This window comes from Chiloscyllium plagiosum, chromosome 30, assembly GCF_004010195.1.
Source record: "Chiloscyllium plagiosum isolate BGI_BamShark_2017 chromosome 30, ASM401019v2, whole genome shotgun sequence".
NCBI lineage: Eukaryota > Metazoa > Chordata > Chondrichthyes > Orectolobiformes > Hemiscylliidae > Chiloscyllium > Chiloscyllium plagiosum.
Genome location: NC_057739.1, coordinates 33,582,089 through 33,599,585, shown reverse-complemented (window position 1 = coordinate 33,599,585; position 17,497 = coordinate 33,582,089). Strand labels below are relative to the sequence as shown.

At 49.3% G+C, this 17,497-nt stretch overlaps 1 protein-coding gene across 3 annotated transcripts in view; it reads left to right on the top strand.

Annotated features, from left to right (window-relative positions):
* Window positions 1–17,497, top strand: part of c5 (complement component 5) — a 128,656-nt gene that overhangs the window by 92,599 nt on the left and 18,560 nt on the right. For all 3 annotated transcript variants that reach the window (XM_043720297.1, XM_043720298.1, XM_043720299.1), the window contains 2 exons: window positions 8,736–8,888; window positions 9,033–9,095. In XM_043720297.1, the coding sequence (XP_043576232.1) occupies window positions 8,736–8,888; window positions 9,033–9,095 (216 nt within the window). The remainder of the gene's footprint in view (window positions 1–8,735; window positions 8,889–9,032; window positions 9,096–17,497) is intronic.

Genomic DNA, 17,497 nt, shown 5'->3' with positions numbered 1-17,497 from the left:
TGACAAGCAACATGAATTCGACTGGGACAACACTACTATTTTGGGACAAGCCAAACAGAACAGCCATGGAATTCCTAGAGGCATGGCACTCATCCACAGATTCAATCAATAAGCACATCGACCTGGACCCAATATACTGACCACTGCAGCAAACAGCTGGAACTGACAACCGGAAGTGGCAGGTATAAATCACTATAAATGCCGGAGGAAAGATCACAGAAGCGCTTCACAGGAGGCTCCCAAGCACTGAGGATGTCACCTAGACAGGGGACGAAACATCTGCAACGGTAAAGGAATTTCTTCCGAGATACAGCAAGAGGCAAGCTACTGTGTATTACATGCTGCCCAGGTCAGAAGCAGAGTTGGAAGAACCTGACCTGGTGCCAAAACCCAGGAGGAGCTACAAAAGAAAAGAACTGGCCTATGACCTCTGACTCAGAGGGGGAGGGACGTAATGATTGAAACAAAGTCAACCAGGTGGACCGCATAGTATGAGTTCCCTGTTGGGGCTGTTTAATTTGGTCCAAACAGAGAACCTCGGCTGACAAAAACAAAAGGCTCTGTACCGCAGGGAGTGGAGTGCATCATTTCTCCCTCCAACTCTATTTTGATTTAATCTCTGCCCTCCCCTTCACTGTTTGATCACACAGTATTGCCCTTTGATGTGAAGGGTACTGCTTGTCACTGGCCACTCGGGTGTTGCCTTTATTCAAATTTCCACCACCAGGAAGAAAGATTCTTGCACCTTGTGTCGCTCACTGTGTCTCACACCTGCACACACACAACATGGGTGCTGGGGAAAAAATAAGCACTACTGCAGTTAGGCAGTAGTGTGGGGGTTTAAAAACATAAGGGAAAAAAATATATAATCAGGAGTGGCGGCGGTTTTATTCACTCAGAGCTGGCTCTGAGGGAGCTGGACCAGTGTGGGAAGGACACTCCTCTTGATTGTTTCAGAAGAAGGGGGAACTGATTCTGGGACTGGCTGGCCCACAGTCAGTGAGAGAAGGAGGAAGAAGAAAGAAGAGGCAGAAGGTGATGAGAGCTCTGAGGCCTGGGCCTGTGTCTGGTGCTGCAGCCTGGGCCTTGCCTACAGCTGCCGCAACTGCTGCCTGAGGCCTACCTCCACCCTGCTGCCTGAGCCTGACCCAGGTCAAGGGAGTGTTGCTGCTGCCTCGGGTCCACTTCACTGCTCATCTCTGGGACTCCACCCGGACCTGCCTCTGTTGGGACTGCCTGGGGCCTGCCTCATAGCTGCTGCCTGGGACTCTCCCAGGACCACCACCACTGCTTCTGCTAGAGGCCCACCTCTACCGCTGTTGCTGCTTGAGGCCCACCTCCACTGCGGTTGTCTGGGACTCACTTTGGGGCTGCCTGGAACTTGCCTTGGGGGGCCCCCCCTCAACAGGCCTGCGTCCACTGCTGCGACCAGGGGCCTGGGACTCACTTTGGTGCTGCCTGGGACTTGCCTTTGGACCCTCCAAGGACCTCCACCACTGCTGCGACCAGAGGCCTACCTGGGACTTGCCTTGGGACTCTCCCAAGACTGCTGCTGCTGTGACCTGAGGCCTGCCTCCACCTGCTGCTGCTGCCACTGCCTGAGGCCCCACCTGGACTTAACAATACAGCTGGTTCCTGGGGCCTACCAATATTCAACAGCACAGCATTGCGAGTCCCAAAATTACAGGGCCCAGCCGCACCTATACCAGGGTAGCCGCTGCCTTAGGCTCAGCTGCTCTAAGCCCGACCCCCTTCAGGCACCTAACTAAACGCCTGGGAGTCAAGGCCTATCCGCACCCCAACATGACCATCGAGGCCTGCAGTAAGGCTATGGCTAGTGTGGTCGGCTCACTGGCCATCGTCGCTGCGGCCAGGATGTATGGGAAGGCCGTATTTTTCCTCAAGATCGAGCAGGCGGTCCACCTGGCCATGGAGAGGGGGCTCACTGTGGGCGGGACACATCTGCCCATTGACCCTTTGGACGTTACAGCCCAGAGGGTCACGATTTCCAATGTTGCGTCCTTCATTGCCAGTGAGCTCCTTCTTCCCCACCTCAACACCTTGGGGGAGATCCGGTCGAGTGTCCAACCGCTCCTGCTTGGTCTCAAGGACCTTGCCCTCCGGCACATTTACTCCTTCTGACACCAGGTGTTCATTTGCCTGGCCTGGGAGGAAGTCACCGAGGGCTCATTTACCCTCCTCCACAAGGGAGCGGCCTACTGCGTCTTCTGGACGGCATGCGGTGCCACTTGTGCCACGTGGTGGAGCATGTAAAAAAAACTGCCCCACTCAGAAGGCTGCCCAGCCCACACCAACGGCTGAGGGTGGCACCACCACACCCACTGCCCTTCCCCCGCAGTCAACACTACAAGCCCCGGCAGCGGGAACTAAGCCAGAGGCTTCCAATGCCTCAGCCTCTGGCAGGGAGAGGGGGCGAGTGTCTGGCCGGATGGAAGGCGCTAAAGAAGATTCAACACGCCAGGCCCGCTCACGTGGAGACCACCCTGTCACCTTCCCCCACAACAAACGCACGATCTGCCCCACTCCAGCACGACAATGCCCCTGCGGCCGTGCCAGCATCGCCCCAGTGCGGGAACCCTGACCCCCAAACCTGTACCTGATCCCAGCCCTGCTGCACCCACGGACCCCACACCCAACCCCTGCCCCGTTACAGAAACCCCTGGGGCTTCAATGCCTGCTCCTGGCGCTACAACACCTGGCCCAGGGGCCCCTGAGCCCAAACCACACCCTGGAACTAACCTGGGGGAAACCACCACTGCCTTCCCTCCTGCAGCAGCTTTGTCTCTGGGCCCTGGAGAGGAAACTAGGCCCCTGCCCCACCCACCACCACTTGATAAACCAGAGGTGGAGCAGGAAGTGACACAGCTGACCCTCCCCACCCTGGCCACGCCCCAGCTAATAGTATTCCGGGAGAAGCTGGGGGGAGGGACTTTGAGCCCTATGACCACCAAGGTGGGTGGGGTGGGGTTGGGAGGGGAAGGCCCATAGACATCCCCCCTGTGTCTCTGGGGAAGAGGTGCTGGCCCTTGGAGAGGAGAGATTTCCTGGCAGCATGCTGGCAGTGCTGTCCCTTTCCAGGGGATGAGCCCATGGTGTTTCTTGCCTGTCCTGCACTTCAGCCTGACCTGCCTGAGCCCCCAGGGGCTGCAGTAGGATCTTCTGCTGCTGTAATTCCACCAGCTCCTGGGGATGACTTTAAAAACAACACAGGCTGCGGTGCGGGTGACGACAGCGAACTGTCTGCTGGGTCGTTGAACGGTGGAGGGGAGGAAGGTGTTATCCTCACTCCTCCCTCCCAGACTGTTTTTCCGGGGGCCTTGGCCCTGAGGGAGGACCTTTTCCCCGAGGAGCGGGACCCAGAGCCTCTGCCGCCCGCGACCCGAACTCGGGGTATTCTGGGAAGGGGTGCGCCGAGGAAGTTACCGCAGGTGACCCTAGGGGTGAGGTTGGCGGGGGTTTGAGGCCAGTTGGTGATGCTGGACCAGCCCCCACTCTCTTGGTGGGGGAGGGGTCTGTGAATGAGGGTGACTTCCCGGAGGGGGGTTCAGGATCGGTGGTGAACACTGGGGACGACGCGGAGTCTGTCTCTAGCGACATTCTTGAGTCCCAGGTGCTCCCCCCCCCACCCCCCTGATCTCCCCCTCATCCCCCTCGAGGAACTCCGGGAGTTTGTCGAGGAAACTCGGAGTTGCCGGGATAGAGCCCAACTGGTGCTCGACCGCTGGAGCTCCTTAGAGTTTACTGGTCGGCCCACGCTGCTCACCAGGCGCCTGGGCTCGACGCTAATGAGTGAAAGTGAGTCAGGAACTTTCTGGGGGCACTCCTGGTGAGGGTGAGGGACTTCTGTGCCCCTCCCTCATCCTCCCAGTAAATGTATGTAGTTTATTTAACTGTACTGGTGGTGGTTGCACAATGCTTCCGACATGGAGACAACTATAGCCAGCCTCAACACCAACGGCAGCAGGGAGTCACAGCGCAGATTCCAGACCCTCTCGGTCCTCCAGGACGGGAGGTATGCGGTGTGCTTCCCACACTACCCCGGGAGACGAATCCACCTGGCTCCTGGAGTGGCGAGGGGGGGTGTCTACATGAGTCACCTCACCCGCAGACCTGGCGGGGTGGCTATCTTGTTGGCCCTACATTTTCAACCGGAGATCTTGGGGTCAGGGAGCCCGTGCCAGGCTCTTTGCTTCACCTGATGGTTCAGCTGGGGGTGGCGCAGTGCTTCAATTGGTGAACGTCTACACTCCCCTGGCCAGGCCGAGGCAAGCGAGCTTCTTCAGAGAAGTGTCCGCTCATCTTGCCTCCATCGAGAGCCAGTGCGTTGTCCTCTGGGGAGATTTTAACTGCGTACTCGGACAGGGGCCACAGCGGTGCCCGCATCGGTTGGGTGTCGGGGAGGAGGTTGGGGGACTTGGCCAAGTCCTTCGACCTGGTGGACGTCTGGTGGAATCTCCATCCCGACTCCATCACCCTCACCTTTGTGAGGGCTGGGGTCGGAGCGTCCAAAATCGACCGCCTGTACGTTTCGCGGGCGTACGCCTCCTGTTTTCCGAAGGCCTCCACGCAGCAGGTGTCATGCACGGACCATCACCTGGTGTGGGCGGAACTCTTCCGTTCGGCGCCCGGCTCAGATACGCATACTGGCTGGAGGAAGAGCAGTTCCAGGACTCGTTTAATCGTTTCTGGGCCAGCTGGAGAAGGAAGCGGGGAAGCTTCCCCTCCTTGAGGCTATGGTGGAATGTGGGCAAGGCTCACCCCCGAGTTTTCCGTCAGGAGTACGCGAAGGGGTCGACAAAGGCAGAAATCCAGGACCGAGGAGTTGGAGAAGGAGATGTTCGACCGGGAGTCACGCCTCGGTCAGCCCGACGCAGACCCGGCCCTGCGCGGGGCGTACGAAGAGAAGAAGGCCACGCTCCGGGACCTGCAGCTCGTCGGGGCTCGGGGCGCATACGTCAGGTCGCGGATCCAGCTCCTCCAGGACCTGGACCGTGGGTCCCCCTCCTTCTACTCACTGGAAAAAAGGCGTGGCACCTGTCAGCAGCTCCTTGTGCTGCTGGCCAATGACGGGTCCCTCGTCTCAGATCCGGAGGGTATCAGGGCCCACATCCGAAACTATTATATGGCTCTGTTCTCTCCGGATCCGTCCAGCGAGGATGCTCGCAGAGTTCTGTGGGAGGACCTGCCGCAGCTCAGCCAAGAGGACGCCAGAAGGCTCGACGCTCCCGTCACTTTAGAGGAGCTGACCGCGCCCTCGACCGGCTCTCGAGGGGCAAATCCCTGGGGCTGGACGGGCTTACTGTGGAGTTCTTCAGGGCGTTCTGGGACATCCTGGGGAGCGACTACACGCAGGTCCTGGGGGAGTGTCTAAATGCCGGAGAGCTGCCCCTTTCTTGGTGCAGGGTGGTCATCGTCCTGCTGCCAAAGAAGGGGGACCTTTGTTCCTTGAGGAACTGGCGTCCAGTCTCCCTCCTCAGCACGGACTACAAAATCTTCGCCAGGGTGTTGTCTTCTCGCCTGGCCTCCATGCTGGCCCACACGATTCCCCCGGACCAGTCCTACACGGTCCCGGGCCGGAGGATGCATGACAACATCCACCTGGTCCGGGACCTGATCCATTTCTGTCGACGGGCTGGTCTGCTGAGTGCCTTCCTGTCTCTCGACCAGGAGAAGGCGTTCGACAGGGTCGATCACGAGTACCTGCTCGGGACTCTGCGGGCATTCGGTTCGGGACGCAGTTCGTCACCTGGATCCGACTTTTGTACGCCGCCACAGAGTGTCTGGTTAAAGTTAACGGGTCCCTGACGGCGCACCTTCGCTTCGGGAGAGGAGTGCGTCAAGGCTGCCCCCTGTTTGGCCAGCTGTATTCCCTGTGCGTGGAGCCTTTCCTGCGCCTCTTGCGGAGGAGGTTGTCGGGGCTGGTTCTGCGCAGCGCAGGCCGAGAGGACCACCCCCCATGCCTACGCCGACGACATGCTCCTCACTTTCACCGACCGGCTGACCTGGGGAGGATGCGCGAGTACCAGGCCGTGTACACGGCAGCATCTTCTGCCAGGATCAACTGGGTTAAATGTTCCGGACTACTGGTTGGTCCGTGGCGGGTGGACTCTCTGCTGGAGGAGTTACGGGGGTCCAACTCCTCTACCTGGGGGTCTACCTCGGCCCGGCTGAGGAATTCTGGCAGGAGCTGGAGGCCAAAGTCTCAGCTCGCTTAGGCCGCTGGACAGAAATGCTCCAAGTGCTACCTTACAGGAGTCAAGTGCTGGTCATAAACCAGCTGGTGGCCGCCATGCTGTGGTACCAGCTGGTGACTTTGGTCCCTCCTCCTGGTTTTGTCGCTGGCATCCAGAGAACATTGGTCGACTTCTTCTGGGACGAAAAGATGCACTGGGTCGCTGCGCAGGTTCTGAGTCTCCCTATTGAGGAGGGCGGTCAGTCGCTGGTGTGCGTCCGCACCCAGGTCGCGACATTCTGCCTTCAGACCTTGCAGCGAGCGATACCTTTACGTCGAGCCTCCTCCTAGGTGGTGCGCCCTGGCGACGTATTTTTTCCACCAGGTGCGTAACCTCAACTACGACACGCAGCTCCTGTTCGTCGACCATGACGGTTTGGAGGTCGCCCTCAAGACGCTGCCTGTCTTTTACCAGGACCTGATCACTGTCTGGAACATGGTCGAATCACGTCGCACCTACCCTCCAGCAGGAGTAGCGGATGTCGTCAGGGAGCAGTTGCTCATGAATCCGCACCTCCATACTCGCAGGTTAGAGTGGCTGTCAGAGGGGAGGGCCGTGGCAGCGAGGGTGACCAAGGTCAGGGATGTGCTGGGTGCCGGGGGCCTGGGCTGGACGCTTCTGCAGGACATAGCGAGCAGGGCAGCAGTTGACGTCTGGTATGTGGCCACCGCCATCCGACGCCTTAATACGGCGGTGTTCGGACCCGACATAGTGCGCCAGTTGGAGGATGCTCAGATGTGCGGTGGGATCCTGTCCGCGCTCACCCCAGCCCGAACAGAATTTCACATTGGCCCCAGGGTCCCGTAATTCCTGCGGGAGTCTGTGCCCCACAATCTGAGCCGCCTCTGGAATGTTAATTTTGTTTCTTTTTAAGGACATTAAAAAGGCAGGCCTTGTATCGACTGCTGCTGCACACCGTCCACCTCTTCTCCCTCTTCCACCGTCCAGACACGCTTTGGCATGCCCATTTGCCACCGGGCGGTGGGGATCCCCAGTGGAGGGCTCTCTACGTGGGGGTCCTCCCCCTCTCTCTCTCGGGGATCTGGGGTGGAGGGTGCTGCACGCAGCAGTCCCCTGCAACCGCAGATTGCGGTGGTTCACGGACTCCCAGCCCAACTGCTTGTTCTGTGGCGCTGTGGAGTCCATGGACCATGTATATATTGGGTGTGGGCGTTTGCACTCCCTTTTTGATTTTCTTTAAAAACTTTCTCCTCTGCTGTTGGTTGCACTTCAGTCCCATGCTCCTGATCTTCGGGCACCCGGTACGGAGGAGGGAGGGCAGGTCTGAAGACCTCCTTGTGGGTCTGCTCCTGGGCCTGGCTAAACTGGCCATCAACAGGTCCAGGTAGCGGGCCGTAGAGGGGGTCGTTCGGGCCGACTGCCTGCCCCTCTTTCGCGGTTACATTAGAGCCCGGGTGTCTCTGGAGAAGGAGCATGCGGTGTCCACCAACACCCTGGAGTTGTTCAGAGAGAGGTGGGCGCCGCAGGGAGTGGAATGCATTATTTCTCCCTCCAACTCTATTTTGATTTAATCCCTGCCCTCCCCTTCACTGTTTGATCACACTGTTTGATGTGAAGGGCAGTGCTTGTCACTGGCCAGTCGGGTGCTTCCTATCTTCCTGATGGTGGAAATTTGAATAAAGATTCATGCACCTTGTGTCGCTCACTGTGTCTCACACCTGCACACACACAATATGGGTGCTGGGGAAAAAATAAGCTCTACCGCAGTTAGGTGGGAGTGTGGGGGGTTTTAAAAAAAAAAGGGAAAAAAACAAAAAAATATAATCAGGAGTGGCAGAGGTTCTGTTCAGTCTGAGAGCTGGCTCTGAGGGAGCTGGCTCAGTGGCGAGGACTCTCCCTGTGTGAATAAAGGGGGACTCGGTGACAGAATACCGGCCTCTGGGAAGTTATTGCAGTGATAATGAGGGTAAAAAAGGACGCTCCTGCAAAAACAACCGTTGTCTTTGAGTCAGGATAAGAAGAAAAAAACAAGAGGCTCTGTTCACTCTGAGAAATGGTTCTGATTTGATTTGATCTGATTTATTATTATCACATGTACCGAAGTACAATGAAAAGTTTTTGTGTTGCTTGCAATACAGGCAGATCATAGCATACAAAGATTATAGGGTGATTTAAATGGAGTGAGGAATACAAAGTTACAGCTGCAAAGAAGGTGCACAAAAAGCAAGATTACTATTAGATTAGAGGGAGCTGGATCAGTGTAAAGGACTTTCAATGTGTAAGAAAGAGTGACTTGGTGATGGGATACCAACTTCTGTGGAGTTATTTTAGTCCAGTACACTGAACAGCCTCCTTCAGTGTTGCAAATTACTCCATGACTTTATAATGCATAGTTTTTAAAAAAAATTTATGCCTTATCACTTTTTTTGTCTTCTTTTCAGCTTTGAGAATTCAGAGTTGTTTTAGTTTTTGTGGTGTATCTACACTAAATTCTAAATGTCAAGTTTTTTTTAATGGCAGGACACTGTAACAGCCCTTGAGAGTTTGACAGAGTATGTTATTAATATGAAGCGAACTAAGCTTCAGATGTCCATAACTGTGGACTACAGAAGACTTGGCCACATTCAGCAGTTTGAACTAAATGAACAAAAAGCATTCACAAGACCACAGGAAGTAAGTTACTATTGAAGTGTTTTGGTTTGCATTCATTGAATTTATAATTTTGGAACATGGGTTGCAGGATGCCTCATTATTTTGTCCTTTTTCATTGTGAGGATTGTGATAGTATTTTACTCATTTTTGTTCTACTTTTGGCAGATTGAGAAAAATGATAATGTAATAATAAAAACCACTGGTGGAACTGGGACAGCCATTGTTAATGTAAGTAATAAATTCTCATTGCATTCTGCCATGATCAAAAAAAAATTGTCAAGTGGTAAGGAATAAAAATGCAAATAATTAAAAGTAGCCATTAGACATTATTCACCCTACTCATATAATGTCATGCAGTAATCAGTTACTCAAGGGATGACTGAAATCTTTCATCAAATCTAGTCTGCAATAGTAAATCCCATATTTGGAGTTCCAATATGATTGATATTTGCTGGAGAGATTGGTGATCACTAGATGTCTCTGATAATCTGCTCTACCAGAGACATCTATCAATAAAGGAATCAAGATCATAACCTTGTTTATAACTGATCTCAATCTATTATAATCCAAAATTCTCAGAAAGCTCCTTCTAACCTTTGTGCATGTATGTTAATTAATGGATTTTCTCTACGTCGCTGTTTGTTAGTATATCATAGCCACCTGCATCCGTGGTCGTGGGGCTTCAGCCATCAAGTGATACTTGTTCATTTATTACAAAATAATTGCAAATGATAAAACAATGCTTTTTGGTGGAAAAATACAACATAATCAACAAGGATTGATGTACAGCAGAATTGTTCACTTACTTTAACCTTAAGCCAAATGGCCAGTGAGCCTGGAGCCTATCGTCCAATATGAACTCGTGATTATGATCTCCACAAATGAAGATGGGCAGAGGTAATACTTTTGCCCCAGTTGGGTAGTCTGTTTGTCTGTAAACAAGACAGCTGTGTGAGTCTTCAGAAATAGTGGACAAATTCCAAATTTGGGAAACTCCACCCCTATTTCCAACACTTTCCATTTCCACCAGTAGGGGGAAAGGAAGGCAAGTGTATGGCACCCACATCAGGGAAATTTGAACTCAGCAGGGCATTTTGTACACACTGCTGAGATCAAACAAACCCATTTTTGCTGAAGCAAAGGTGTTAACCTATAGTGTGGGAGTCACAAATAAATGGAGTTAAATGTAAGGCTTGCAGGGGTCAAAACTATTTTTCTTTCTCAAGGCTCTTCTTGAGATTTTCAAGGTCTACTTTTTGATTTTTGAGGGATATATTTTTGGTTTCAAAGGCTACATTTACTCAACTATTGGGTTATGATTAATGACAATACCCTCTGTATTTATGACATATAAGCTCAAGCAAAACAGAATTAGAATAATTCATCAGTATTCTTAATAACTGTTAAGTTTCCATTAAACATATAACACAACATATAAGGAAATGCACCATAGTATTTAACTTGATATAAGAATACAGACATAAGTTAACCAATGTTTTCTTTTCCCCATAATAACTGATGCACACTTAAAGTCATAGAGTTATACAGCCCAGAAACACATCTTTCAGTCCAACCTGATATCCGAACACGTCTAGTCCCATTTGCCAGCAATTGGCCCATATTTCTCTAAACCCTTCTGATTAGTATACCCATCCAAATATCTTTTAAATGTTGTAATTGCATGTGCCCACACTGCCTCCTCCAATAACTCATTCCATACGTGCACCACTTTGTGTGAAAAAGTTGCCCCTCAGATCCCTTTTAAATCTTTCCCTATCACCTTAAACCCATGTCGTCTAGTTTTGGATTACCCTACCCTAGGAAAAAAGACCCTAGCTATTCACCTTATCCATGCCCTTCATGATTTTATAAACTTCTGTAAGGTCACCCCTCAGCCTCTGATGTTCCAGGGAAAGAAGCTCCAGCCTATTAAACCTGTAGCTTAGACCCTCCATCCCAGTAACATCCTTTAAAAACCTTTTCTGAACCCTTTCAATTTTAACATAATCTTTTATACACAAATAGCCATCACTCTTAACTCACCTTGCTCAGATTGGCAAGATCACAGCTAACATGTTTCCATAACATGATCATAAAGCTGGAACATTTTAACCAGGTATTAACATATTACTTACATTACCCTAAACTCGACATTACACATTTCTTTGCAAAGATTTCATTGTCACAGTTACTTGAACTTTTCTTGTCTTCCTCTGTTGACAAACTTACATGTTTTTCTCTCTCCTGTTCACCACGTGCCCTCTGCAGCCTTCCCCCCCCACCTTCCCAACCCACTGCAGCATTCTTCATGCACCCCACACCTTGCTTACAGCCTTCTTTTGGTTTTCACACCTTTTACAGTTTTCTTCTCGCCCTTACATCTCTTGTAACCTCCTTCTCCTCACCCATACTTCTTGCAGCCTTCACCTCCAGTTTTATACCTCTTGCGGCTTCCTTTTCCCCCTTCACACTTCTTTCACTTCCTTCATCCCCCCCTCAACCTCTTGCAGTCTCCCTTTCCATCCCCATATCTCTTGCAACCTCTTTTATACACATCATCCCTACAGCCTCCTTCTCCCCTACCCTTACACCCCCTTATTGCCCTCTTTCCCTCATTTGATTGAAACTTCCTTCTTCCTCCCCACACCGTCCTTGAAACACCCCCTCCATCTAACCATGCCTTCTCCTTGCTGACGCTCCACACAAGACCCTGCAGATATTGCCAGATCTTGCAGACTCAGCAAAAGGCAGTCCCAATAATAGTTCCTGCATCCTGACCAGTGGCAGCTGTTGGTGTTGCTTTAGCAAGGATTTCACCCAATGCTTCCATATACTTTGAGCATTGTCTTTGAGAATAGATAAAGTATGTGTGACTGTCGTGATGTGAAATGATTTAAATACCCAACGAGTTATAAAAATTAAAAGTATGTTGCCCATGTCAGTGATAGTTGAAAGTAATCTATTCTAGCAGTTACAATAGTCATTTGCCTAAGTGTTCTTTACCAATGCTTGGGCACATGCCTCATGATAGAATTAACTCAGTTGGTTGCAAGGGGACTTTAATTTCACAATTTGATTGACAGCTCAAAGAGGTTATTAGAAGATAAACTGTCTTTATTGTGGGTTGGCAAATAAGATTTTATAACGGGTAAGCACTTGACAAGATTTAAATGATTTGGATGGGCTTTAAGAAAAGTGAGTGCTCTTCAATGTACTTAAGGCTGTAATAACTATTTATATCCTTTATTATTCAAGCTGAATGGGCTGTTCCTGTGCTTCATCATTCTATAGTTTGATTAATCCTGGTTGAGAGCAGAGAGATTGGACATTTTCTGACTCTGCAAACCTGACATAGAAGTACCCTAGAATATTTGATTTTTATTCCATGTAGCTCCTTTGTAGTTCCTATGCTGACTTCGGTCCTATATGCATCACATTTGACTTATATATGCCAAGATAGTGCCACATTATTTCTGATTCTTCTCCCTACCTACCAGTCTTGTCATCTGTGCAATAAGAATAGAACTCCCAGGTCCTCACCTTCCACCACACTAATCTCCAAATACAGGGGATCATCCTCTTTCATTTCCACCACCTGCAATCAAACCCCACCACCAGAGATATATTTCCCTCCCCACCCCTCCGAGACTATTCCCTCCGTGATTGCCTCATCAGGTCCACGTCCCCCACCAACCCACCCTCGACACCCGGAACATTCCCTTGCCATCACAAGAGGTGTAAAAGGTGTGGGAAGTGTCCACTCTTCCCACCTCAACTCCTGTTCAAGGCCCCAAAGGATCGTTTCACATCCAGCAGAGATCTTTCCCTCACATCCACTCATCTCATCTACTGTGTCCGTCGCTCCCGATGTGGTCTTCTCTACATTGGGGAGACAGGATGCCGACTTGTGGACCATTTCGGGGAACACCTCTGACACACACACACACACACACACACACACACACAACCATTGTGATGCCCCCAAAGACATACAAGCCCAGGGCCGCCTCCAATGCTAAATCTAAGCCACCCGACAACCAGAGGAAGTTTCCAAATCTCCCCTCCCCCCACCTCATTCCAGATCCAACCCTCCAATTCGGCATCACCCTCTTTACCTGTCCCACCTGTCAATCTTCCTTCCCACCTAACTTCACACCCTCCCCACCTACCTATCACAGTTACTCCCCATCTGCATCCAACTATCGCCTTCCCAGCTTCCTTCTCCCCAACAACCCCCACTCCCCTATTCATCTCTCAGCTTCCTTCCCCCTTCACATTCCTGAAGGGTTTATGCCCAAACGTCAACTCGCCTGCTCCTCTGATGCTGTCTGACCTGCTATCCTTTTCCAGCCCCACACTTTTCGACTCATCTCCCCCAGTGCCAACTCACCTAGTATCTGACATGGATAGACCTCAGAGGTTGCGCTGACAAAAATAAAGTTATGTGTCTACAGATGACATCACTAATTTAAAAAGCAATCTCATTGGTTAAGAAAACATTGAATACATTGAAACTCTTCAACTGATCCCTTATGGAAGCAAACATTTGTATTCTGGGTTTTTGACAGTTCTTTGAGAGTTCTTTGAGAGTTGGACAATACCAATGAGTTTATGCACTTCTGGCACATTCTTCTTGATATTTTGCAATCCTAAAGAGTACCTGATTACCCCTTCCTCTCAATGGCACCTGGTATCCTTAAGGGCACTGGCTCTCCCCCACTCCCTAAGATATCTTGGGACCGTATCCACAGGGTACTTCAGCTCTCCAAAGAGGTACCCTGAGTATCTTAAAATAAATTCACTGAAACTGACCTGCTTTGAGATCGCCTGCTCTGCACACACCAGGTTCCAGACAACAAGGGTGCCAAAATGAGATTTCAATATAGGCAGGTGACTGTTTAAATGGCCAGCCATTTCTCAAACCACGTACACATTATCTAGACTGTCCCTACACTGTTCCCATGCAACATTAGGAAGTGGCACATTTGAGGCTAGAACTTGTATTTTGTGATATTTCTGCCAATTCATTGCCATTATGGAGAAGTTCTCTGGGCCATGTTGTTGGACTAAATTAAATTAGCCACTTGATTTCTGATTGTCTTTCTTTGCAATGTAAAAATAAAACATAACCTCTCCATATTTACTCTTTTTTTGTGAAAATTATTAAAAAGTTTGTCTCCTCATGCTACCTTGAAAGGTTTTCTCCCACCCACCTATTTTAGCTTCTGTTTCATCTCCTTTAAAGTCTTTTGATACCCATGCTCCCTCTCATGTTTTTATTTTACCAACTTATTTCTTCTTCCACATTTCCCAACTAGCATTTCTAATTTTTTTCTACTCTTGGCCACACTAGAATTGAAGGAGTTTCAAAAATAGTTGGGAAAAACATGACATTTCATTCCAGCCTTATGACCGCTTATTTCTGGTCTGAATCAGACCTCGCTTACCAGCCCCTCCAATATCGCAAAGAAAAAGCATCATATCCAATATGATCTAGATTTTCAGATTCATGGTCCACATATCTATTTTATAGTTGATTTAATCTTTTTGCAAATTTTGTCCTTTTAAATTTTTCTCTTGGATATCGTGAGGGTAAACTAATATTTACACTACTGTGGTAACATTAGACTGAATCTTATATTCTTTTGACTAAATGCAAGTTGCTTTGAATTTATGGAGGGATTCTCACCATGTGACTAAGCACAATGTCTCTCCGTATTGTATCAAACATGGCTCATTAGCTATCTAGCTGCCACTGTAATCCCTCATGTCTAATGCTATTGGAATAATACCAAGTGGCATTCCTAGAACAACACCCAATTTACGTGATATCTTCGAAGATTCTACCATCCCTGGTGCCCATAAGATCTTTAAAAGGCTGGTATGCAGCCGAACAAGCTCTGGCATTCTGAAATAGCTCAGTCAAGGATGGAATCCGAACATTTCAGAGAAGGGAAAGATGGCACAGTGATTCTCTGACAGGGACCTTATGGTCCTGGTTGAGATGTTGGTGCAAGAGAGGCAGAGGAGGCCATGCTACTAGTCTGTGGCAGCCTGTCCTGAGGTTGCCACTTGGATCAGTGCCATCTCAGAACAAGGTAAGCAAGATTAAAATTCACAGATACATATGTTGTGAGTATCACAGAGACATGGCTGCAAGGGCACCAGGACTGGGAACTACATATCCAAAGGTACATATGGAGGTGGGGTTGCCTTTTTAGTCAGAAATGAATTTAAATCAATAGCAAGAAGTGATATAGAGTTGGACAGTGTAGAACTTGTGCGGGTAGAGTTGATGAACTACAAAGGAAAAAAGATCCTGATGGAAGTCATGTACTGGCCTGCTACCAATAGTCACGATGTGGGGATGAAAATAAATCAGGCAATAGAAAAGCCATGTAAGAAAGACGTAATTATATTAATCAAGAGGGACTTCAATATACAGGTGAACTGGTTGGTAACAGATTGCACAAAAAGGAATTTGTGGAATGTCCACAAGTTTTTTTTTGGTGCAGCTTGTGGTAGAGCCCGCTAGGGAACAGGGAATTCTGGATTTAGTGATGTGTAATGAGGCAGACATAATTAAAGAGGAGAACGTGAGGGAACTCTTAAGGACCCCAGGGACCATTATATGACAGAATTCATCCTGTAGTTTGAGAGGAAGAAGCTGGAATCAGATATAATGGTATTACAATTGAATAAAGGTAACCTCAAAGATATGAAAGTGGAACTGTTGATTGGAAGGGGAGTTTAGCAGGGGAAATGATGAAGCAGCAATGGCAGGAGTTTCTGTGGATAATTTGGGAGGCACAGCAGAAACTTATCCCAAGGAAGAATAAATCTGCTAAGGGGAGGATGAGCAACCATGGCTGACAAGAGAAGTCAGGGACAGCATAAAAGAAAAAGCAGACAATCTGGTGAGGGTTCGTGGGAAGCCAGAAGATTGGGAAGCCTTTAAAAACCACCAGAGGATAACTAAAGAAACAATTAGGGAGGAGAGAAATGAAATATGAGAATAAGCTGGCTTGGAGTATAAAATAAGATTGTAAAGGTTTTTTTAAAGGTATCTAAAAGATAAGAGAAAGGCAAGAGTGACATCGAAAACCTGGAAAATGAGGCTGGAGAAGTAGTTATGGGGAGCAAAGAAATGGCAGAGGAATTGACTAGGTACTTTACATCAGTTTTCACAGTGGAAGACACCAGTGACATACTAAAACTTCGAGAGCGTCATGGGGAAGAGGTGAGTGTAGTAGCCATCACTAGGAGAAGGTCTGGGGGAAGTTAAAAGATCTGAAGGCGGATAAATCATCTGGACCAGATGGGCTACATCCAAGAGTTTTCAAGGAGATAGCTGTGGAGATTGTAGAGGCATTGGTGGTGACCCCTTTGTGAAAAGTGAGAATCAGGCAGGGTCCTAGATGACTGGAAAATGGCTAATGTACCACCCTTCTTAAGAAGGGTTGGAGGCTCCAATATGTTATGATCTCCATGATGTGGAAGAATGGCCAGCAGTGTCATAGAAGTTCAACGACCTTCTCTGCTTCAGCATAGGTGACAATGCAGCATTAGGAAGCAAGATGAACAATGTGTATACAGGACAATAGGTCCTGCCAATACCATTTCCCCTGTCCTAAAATAGCCCAATTATTTCCCTGCCCTATGTGTTCAGAACTATGGCTGTGAATGAGATTGTCAGTGATGTCTGGAGCGGAAGATGTACAGCAAATAGGGAGCCATTGCATTAGGACAGCCAAGGATTAGGAACTCCACAGGTCTATGTCCTATAAAGTGCATGGGTCTGTATGTAATATTGTTTTACTTCAAAGATCCTTCCATCATTGGATCCTGCAGCCCTCGACCACATAAGTCATAGAGTCATAGAGATGTACAGCATGGAAACAGACCCTTCGATCCAACCCGCCCATGCTGACCAGATATCCCAACCCAAACTAGTCCCACCTGCTAGCACTCGGCCCATATCCCTCCAAACCCTTCCTATTCATATACCAAATGCCTCTTAAATGTTGCAATTGCACCAGCGTCCACCACATCCTCTGGCAGCTCATTCCATACATGTACCACCCTTTGCGTGAAAAAGTTGCCTCTTAGATCTCTTTTATATCCTTCCCCTCTCACCCTAAACCTATGCCCTCTAGTTCTGGACCCTCCAACCCCAGGGAAAAGACTTTATGTATTTATCCTATCCATGCCCCTCATAATTTTGTAAATCTCTTTAAGGTCTCCTGTCAGCCTCCAATGCTGCAGGAAAAAATACCCCAGCCTGTTCAGCCTCAGCCTCTCCCTGTAGCTCAGATCCTCCAACACTGGCAACATCCTTGTAAATCTTTTCTGAACCCTTTCAAGTTTCACAACATCTTTCCAACAGGAAGGAGACCAGAATTGCGCGCAATATTCCAAGAATGGCCTAACCAATGTCCTGTACAGTCGCAACATGACCTCCCAACTCCTGTACTCACCACTCTGACCAATAAAGGAAAGCATACCAAACGCCTTCTTCACTATCCTATCTACCTGCGACTCCACTTTCAAGGTGCTATGAACCTGCACTCCAAGGTCTCTTTGTTCAGCAACACTCCCTAGGACCTTACCATTAAGTGTATAAGTCCTGC